The 8,490-nt window shown below is 54.6% G+C and overlaps 1 protein-coding gene across 1 annotated transcript; it reads left to right on the forward strand.

Moving 5' to 3' along the window:
* Positions 1 to 8,468, forward strand: PRSS54 (serine protease 54). The gene is made up of 5 exons (XM_028143055.2): positions 1 to 94; positions 581 to 709; positions 4,349 to 4,607; positions 6,119 to 6,250; positions 7,564 to 8,468. Exons 1-5 carry the CDS (start codon positions 6 to 8, stop codon positions 8,134 to 8,136), a joined length of 1,182 nt encoding a protein of 393 aa, XP_027998856.2. The 5' UTR covers positions 1 to 5; the 3' UTR covers positions 8,137 to 8,468.
* Positions 8,469 to 8,490: the final 22 nt, after the last annotated feature.

Genomic DNA, 8,490 nt, shown 5'->3' on the forward strand with positions numbered 1-8,490 from the left:
TGCCCATGGTGTCTGCTGCGGCCGCGCCTGGGGATGGCGGGGACGACGGGGGTCCTCTTGGTGCTGCTGCTCTGCGCCTCCCACGCTGCTGCCAGTGAGTGCCCGCTCCCCCCGTCACCGCGGGGCCCATCCTGGAGCCGATGCTCTGTCCGCTGAGCCAGACGCGCCAGGGCATGGGAGCTTTTTAAAAAATGCCCGTGCCCAGGCCCTGTCCCCGGGGGTGCGGGAGGGCCTGGGGGCAGGTGGGTGGAGTGTGCAGCCAGGTGGGGAGTCCTTGCACCCCACGCTGCAGGGGTGGGGATGAGAGGGGCCCCCAGGGACACAGCCACCGGCGAGGGAGGGCACGGGGCGGCCAGGCAGAGCACAAGCCCCTGTGGGCACCATCCTCTCTTTCATAGGGAAGGAAACCAACTAGGAAAAGAAACGTGGGTGGGAGAGTTCGCGGTGACCACTATGGCGAGCCGGACAGAGCGGGCGGCCAGCAGGAGGGGGGCCTGCGGTCGGGTGTGGGGGGTGGTGGCCACAGGCCCCCCACCCCTTGCCCCAGCAGTGAGCCCCCCCCTCGCACCCCCCGTGGCAGGTTGTGGCATCCAGCAAACCAGCGTTCTAGGAACTTCCGAGGAGGGTCTGGTCAGCGAGAGGGAGTTCCCGTGGGTGGTCTCCCTGCAGAGCTCCCACCACACCCACCTGGCTTTCGGCAGCATCCTCAGTGAGTTCTGGATCCTCAGCATCGCGTCCGCCTTTCAGCACAGGCCAGTACCCTGACTGGGGCCTCAGGGCGCCCTGGGGGGGGGGCGGGGGGCTGTTCCCCCGCTCGGCTGCGGGAGGCCTGGAAGGTGGACTCCTGGTGACGGAGTGACAGGCCTGTTCCCGGCTCTGTGCTGCCTCGAGTCCTGGGTGCTCGGTCACCGGATGCCAGCCTTGGAGCAGCCGCTGCCTCCCACCGCACAGAGCCGGGGCTCCTCATCCTCTGCAGGGAGGTCGTTCCTCCCTGTCGGTTTCACTGGGGACGCAGAGGCGCTGACGTTGGTAGGAGCCCTGGTTTTAGAGCTCGCCTGGGGCCTTCACGATGTGCAGGGAACACGCGAGCCCTGTAAGTGTAGGGATCTGATTGTTTTTGCTTCTTTGAACGTCTGTTTTTTCCAAATTCTTTACATTTAATGTGCATTCTTTTAAACCAGGAGAAAAAAAAAAAAAACCAACCCACAAATGTTATTAAAGGAATAACAGTGTGGTTTTGTTTTTGTTTTTTTTAAATCTTACTTTTTTTTTTTTAAATATATTTTATTGATTTTTTACAGAGAGGAAGAGAGAGGGATAGAGAGTTAGAAACATCGATGAGAGAGAAACATCGATCAGCTGCCTCTTGCACACCCCCTACTGGGGATGTGCCCGCAACCAAGGTACATGCCCTTGACCAGAATCGAACCTGGGACCCTTGAGTCCGCAGGCCGTCGCTCTATCCACTGAGCCAAACCGGTTTCGGCTAAATCTTACTTTTTGACCCAATGATTTCACTTCTGGGAATCAACATTCAGGAAATAATTTCAACCCCTGGAAACACTGTATGCACAGAGTGGTTCATGGGGTGGTTAATAAACAGAAAGCTGGGACATAATGTGCAATTATTACGGATAAATAAAACATAGTATATTACTCTTTTATATAGTGCTAGAGGCCCGGTGCACGAAATTCGTGCACGGGCGGGGTCCCTAGGCCTGGTTGGCGATCAGGGCCAATCGTGGCCAGGCCAATCAGGGCTGGGCCGGAGAGGAGGTGACGGTCACCGGGCCGGGCGCAGAAGGAATGGACGCCAGACACCAGCGCTGCCATCGTTGGCGCCCCACCACCCTGTGGTTCCCCACCCCCACTCTCCTTCCCTCGCTGCTGTGCCGCCACCGTGGTGGATGGGTGGTGGGCTGGCCGGGGGGAGAGACAGGGCATGGAGGTTGGCCGGCGGCCCCGAGGAGGAAGCTGGCCCTCAGCTCCCCTGGGAGAGGGGCCACATCCCCTGCCACCCATCCCTGGTTCCCCGTCCCAGCCCGGGGCCCAGCCCTGATCAGGCTATCGGGGCCTGCCAGCCAGGGGAAGGGACCGAGGAAGGTGGCCAGCCAGGGGAGGTTGGCTGTGGGAGTGCACTGACCACCAGGGGGCAGCTCCAGCATTGAGTGTCTGCCCCCTGGTGGTCAGTGTGTGTCATAGCTACCAGTCATTTTGGTCACTTAAGCTTTTCTATAGATAGATATACACATACAGAGTATGGGAAGAGACTATCCTATATAATAAAAGGCTAATCAACCAAACGGTGGAACGACCGGCCGCTATGACGCACACTGACCACCAGGGGGCAGACGCTCAATGCGAGAGCTGCCCCCTGGTGGTCAGTGTGCTCCCACAGGGGGAGCACTGCTCAGCCAGAAGCACTAAAGATGTCTGACTGCTGGTTTAGGCCCACTCCCCAAGGGCTCCCAGACTGCGAGAGGGCACAGGCTAGGCTGAGGGACACCCCCCTCCCAAGTGCATGAATTTCATGCACCTGGCCTCTAGTAATTACTACAATTGGCAAAACAAATTATAGTATAAACCAGTGATGGGCAACCTTTTGAGCTTGGTGTGTCAAACTTGGCCAAAAAACTGAGCATAACTCGGGTAGTGTGTCACTTTGAGGAAAAAACAATATTTCGCAAATGTTTCATCCTCAGGAGCAGCAAATGTTTTATCCTCGGCATGCGGCCGCCTCCGCGGCCGCGTGTCATCAAAAATGGCTACGCGTGTCAGTGCTGACACGCGTGTCATAGGCAGTGATGGCGAACCTATGCTAGGGCGGCCATAACAAAAGACCTCAGACAGCGTGGCTCAGACAACAGTTTATTTCTCACAGTTCTGGAGGCTGGAAGTCCAAGATCAAGGTGCTGGCAGGGTTGGGTCTCCAGAGGCCTCTCTTGTTGGCTCGCAGACTGCCGCCCCCTCACGGCGTCCTCACATGGCCTTCCCGCTGTGTCCACATCCCGTGTCTCTTCCTCGTTTTATAAGGACACCAGTCCCTTTGGATTAGACTCCTACCCTTATGGCCTGATTTATGCAGCTGCTTTGGAGCCTGGAGCTTCACAAATGAATTTTGGGGAACACAATTCAGTCCATAACACACACACACACACACACACACACACACACACACAAAACAACAACTGGTAGCACATCACACACAGTATTTCACTCTCAGCTTTTTTCACTCTATCATGAATATTGGGAAGTCCTTTTATAAAAACATTTTTTTAAAATTGATTTCAGAGAAGAAGGGAGAGAGAAAGAGAGATAGAAACATCAATGATGAGAGAGAATTATGGATCGGCTGCCTCCTGCAGACCCCCTACTGGGGGTCGAGCCTGCAACCTGGGCATGTGTCCTGACCGGGAAACGAACCATGACCTCCTGGTTCATAGGTCGATGCTCCATCACCGAGCCACGCTGGCCGGGCAAGCGCAACATTCTTTTCATCAGCTGCGCAGTATCCCATGACGGATGTACCATCACCCAGTCCTCTGATGATGGACATTTGCATGGTTTTCGACCTTTTCCCAGCGCCCAAAATGCGGCAGTATGTGGAGCGGTACCTACGTCATTCCCCACACATGCGGGCATCTTGCAGCATGAGTGACCGAGGAGGGAAAGACGGGGTTAGACATTCCCAGTGGCTGCCACTAGCCCTTGGAGAGCTTCTGCTTTGTGTTAAGAGTTCCCGATATCGCTATTTTCTGTTTAGTCTGCTGTTTTGTCTTGCTTTTCTGTTTGACCCAGGGTTTTATGAGAGAGGTATTTTTTGTTTTTTTTTTAAATATATATTTTATTGATTTTCTACAGAAAGGAAGGGAGAGGGATAGAGAGTTAGAAACATCGATGATGAGAGAGAAACATCGATCAGCTGCCTCCTGCACACCCCCTACTGGGGATGTGCCCGCAATCAAGGTACATGCCCTTGACCGGAATCGAACCTGGGACCTTTCAGTCCGCAGGCCGACGCTCTATCCACTGAGCCAAACCGGTTTCGGCGAGAGAGTTTTAAAATACCCAGGTGGTAAGGTGTTTTGTTCTGTTTTCCGCACCATTTAATTCTGAGTTCTCCTGTGTGGTGATTTAGGAATTGGTTGAGGTTGTCCTTGTGGTCCATGTGAACATTATTTTAAGATATGGCGCCCTTGACCGAAATCAAACCCAGGACCCTTCAGTCCGCAGGCCAATGCTCTATCCACTGAGCCAAACCAGCTCATTATTAAGATAATGAAAACGGGGAAGAATGCAGCCTTCTTGGTGCCTTGGCTTCTCAAGACCCCCCTCGCTCTCCCTCCAGGAAGGACGCCGTGGCCATCGTGGGGATCGCGAGGATGAACGCCACGGTGGTTTCTCACGAGGAGTATCCGGTCAACACCATCATCGTCCACGAGGGCTTTGATAACAGGACGATGGCCAATAACTTGGCCCTCCTGAAGACAGACGCGGCCATGCAGTTCACCGGCCTGGTCCAGCCCATCTGCTTCCTGGGCGGGAAGCTGTACATGCCGCTGGCCTCGCGCAACTGCTGGGTGGCCGGCTGGAACCCCACGTTTGCAGTTACGCCTTCCTTCTCCCGGCGGAGGCCGTGCGCGCTAGCAGTAGGGGAACTTGGATGAACCATCCTAGGGCTTATCTTTTTTTTATTTTATCTTTTAAAATATATTTTATTGATTTTTTTACAGAGAGGAAGGGAGAGGGAGAGAGAGTGAGAGTTAGAAACATTGATGAGAGAGAAACATTCATCAGCTGCCTCCTGCACACCCCCTACAGGGGATGTGCCCGCAACCAAGGTACATGTCCTTGACCGGAATCGAACCTGGGACCCTTCAGTTCGCAGTCTGACGCTCTATCCACTGAGCCAAACCGGTTGGGGCGGGCTTATCTTTTTTAAAAAATAAAAAATACTTTTATTGATTTCAGGGAGGAATGGAGAAGGAGAGAGAGAGAGAGAGGAACATCAACGATGAGAGAGAATTATTGATTGGCTGCCTACTGCACGTCCCACACTGGGGATGGAGCCTGCAACCCCAGTATATGCCCCGACGGGAGTTGAACCATGATCTGCTGGTTCATAGGTCGACACTCAACCATGGAGCCACGAGGGTCGGGCTAAGCTTAAGAATGCAGGTGGCTGCCCGAACTGGTTTGGCTCAGTGGATAGAGCGTCAGCCTGCGGACTGAAAGGTCCCAGGTTCGATTCTGGTCAAGGGCATGTACTTTGGTTGCAGGCACATCCCCAGTAGGAGGTGTGCAGGAGGCAGCTGATCGATGTTTCTAACTCTCTATCCCTCTCCTTTCCTCTCTGTAAAAAATCAATAAAATATATATATATTTTAAAAGAATGCAGGTGGCTCGAGGTTCTAGAGTTGGGCGGGAACCCACAGCTAATCAGTCACGATTCCCAATGCTTGCCCTTCCTGTGGCCATTCTTATATTTGGTCCTTTTTTCTTCTAGCCCAGTGGTCAGCAAACTCATTAGTCAACAGAGCCAAATATCAACCGTACAACAATTGAAATTTCTTTTGAGAGCCAAATGTTTTAAACTTAAACTATATAGGTAGGTACATTGTTATTAACTTAATTAGGGTACTCCTAAGCTGGCCTTTGCTAAAAACTCAAGGGGCCAAAGAGCCGCATGTGGCTCGCGAGCCGCAGTTTGCCGACCACTGTTCTAGTCCTGCATAGACCACAGTCGGAAGTACACAGGCGGCTGGCAATCTGAAATCAGTGTGAGTTACAGGGGGGCCAGGGACATTACTCCCCGAACCAGAGTGAACTGTCCTCTTGTCTAAGCCATCCTTGTTTTCTTGGGAAATGAACAAGGACATGTATTCTCTGTAGATGTTGGAAAGGGATAAATATGTTCTCTGCCTATATTCACCTTCAAGTTCAAAGCAAAAGTCGTTTTCAGTAAAATCTCAGCCACGGGCCTGATGTCTAGGAGGAAAAGGGGTTCAATCAGCGCGGCGTCTGCTCACTCCCATCGGGACGTGTGAGTTGTAGTTGCGTTGGCTGCGGGGAGTGCCTTCTTGTTGGTAATTCTTGGGCTCTCTGTTGCCTGGTGCAGACGGGAAAGCAGATGACGATGAGTATCCTGAGGAAAATCTCCGTGCAAGACATCAACCTGTGTCCCGTAAACGAGTTCCAGAAAACAGGATGTGGCAGCCACGTGGAGCAGGAGACCGATACAGTCTGCTTGGTAAGGACATGACGGACTTGCCCTGGCCGGCTTTGCTCAGTGGTTAGAGCATTGGCAGGCGGACTGAAGGGTTGTGGGTTCGATTCCCTGTCAAGGGTATGTACCTCGGTTGCAGGCTCGAACCCCAGCCCAGGGCAGGGCGTGTGTGGGAAGCAACCAATGGATGTCTCTCTCTCACATTGATGTTTCTCTCCCTGTCTCTCTCACTCCCCCTTCTCCCTCCCTCCCACTCTCTCTAAAAATCAATGGGAAAATATCCTGGGGTGAGGATTAACGAAAAAAGAACACGATGGAGTAAAAGCTCAGTGTGGAGAGGAAGCAGTGTCACTTCCAGAGATGGGGCAGGGACTGTCACTTGAGACTCGTGGCTGTCGGGACTGACTCTGTGTTGGCAGAGAGCAAGTCTCAGTAAAACACCTGCAGAATGGACGCCCAGTCGCCGTTGTCAGTGGGACACGATTAGGCAATTCCACTTTCAAACCTAGGTAACTGGCCAGGGTCACCCACACACCTGCGGGGAGAGAGGTCCGTGCGGCAGAGTTCCCGCGGCCTCAGCACCGCTCCCACAGGAGCAGGGAGCGCCGGGAGCACGCGCAGGGACCGGCAGCTGCCCAGGTGACCCTAGGCCAGCGTGACCCTGACCCTCGCAGGACTGTGGGTGGGAGCGAGCAGCTTCAATGGAGGATGGAAACAAGAGAGAGAGGAGAGGGGAAAAGGTGACCATTCCAGGCCAGAAAGGAAAGGAATATCAACATTCGAGGCGTGAGAAACCGAAGGAGGGATTTTAGTCCAAGTACTGAAAAGGGGCAAGACAATGAAATGCGAGCCAGGAAGCTACAGGCAAAGTGCAGAAGTGGACAGGTCATTTGCACAATGAAAGGAAAAGTCATCTTGTTGAAATCTGTGGCGGTGGCTGCCTAGATTGGAAAGAGTAACCAATCATCTGCCCCATTTCCAGCGAGAACCGGTGTAAAACATTTCTGGAGCAAACCGTAAATTGCACAAGGATGTGTTAACAAGGAAACGTTCTTTCAGCCCGGCCGGTGTGGCTCAGTGGTTGAGCGTAGACCTATGAACCAGGAGGTCATGGTTTGATTCCCGGTCAGGGCACATGCCCGGGTTGCGGGCTTGATCCCCAGTGTGGGGCGTGCAGGAGGCAGCCAATCAATGATTCTCTCTCATCATTGATGTTTCTCTCTCTCTCTCTCTCCCCCCCCCTCCCTTCCTCTCTGAAATCAATAAAAATGTATTTAAAAAAATAAATAAAAACAAAAAGTTCTTTGAGACCTGAAGCCTTCTGTCCTTTGTCACAGGGGGACCCGGGAAACCCGCTCATGTGCCAGCTGCAGGGGCTGGACCTGTGGGTGCTGAGAGGGATCCTGACTCAGGGGGGCGAGAAGTGCCCTGGCCTCTTCCTGTACGTCAAGGTGGAGGACTACAGCGACTGGATCACGTCCGAGACGCAGACGGACAGCCTTCTCCCCCTGTCCATGTTCCACCACTACCACCACCACCAGGAGAACGCGGCCCCTGCCGAGGGCCCCTCGGCGCCCACCATGGAGGCGCAGCTCCAAGAGCCAGCAAACATGACCCTCTTCATGGCCAGATCTCCGTGGCCGGAGAACAGCTCTTTGGAGGGCGCAGGACCCCGGGGGAAGGGCGTGAGGGATTCGGGCAGCTCTCCGGGGGAGGGGAGGGGGAGGAGGAGGCGGCCCAGCCCGCGTACTATGACTATTACAGTGAGCAGGAGGCCGGGCACGGGGCGTCCATTTCGGGTCAGAACGGGTTGCATCAGCCCCAAGAAACGCTCTTGCTTTGCTCTGCGCTTGTTTTCTTTTGGAACGCTAGAGAGTCTGGGAGCTAACCCCCCGCCCACGGAAGAGTAGGCTCAGAGTGCTGAGTGCCCGGCCCCCGCCACGCCGCGTGGGTGCCTGATCGCTGCACGCCCGGCTGCCCCGGCCCAGCCCGGCCCGCGGCCCGCCCTCCTCTGTCTCACTGCCCCGTGCTCCCACGGCACCGTCATCTGTGCTTTGAACTAAAGGTGGGCTAACGAGTCAAACCGTGAGAGTGCCCTGTGGTTCTTTCAGTGTCAGCGCTTCCAGGGGCCAGGCTGGGACCCGGCCCACCACAGGCCGACGGGCCGGGGAGGTGGCCGCTGGCCTGGCCGGAGAGTCGGGGACACCAGTCGGCACGGGGAACAGAGAGAGGCCCCTGTGACTAGAAGGGAGCTGGTTCTTTTA

The sequence above is a fragment of the Eptesicus fuscus genome, chromosome 21 (genome assembly GCF_027574615.1).
Source record: "Eptesicus fuscus isolate TK198812 chromosome 21, DD_ASM_mEF_20220401, whole genome shotgun sequence".
In the NCBI taxonomy this organism is placed as follows: domain Eukaryota; kingdom Metazoa; phylum Chordata; class Mammalia; order Chiroptera; family Vespertilionidae; genus Eptesicus; species Eptesicus fuscus.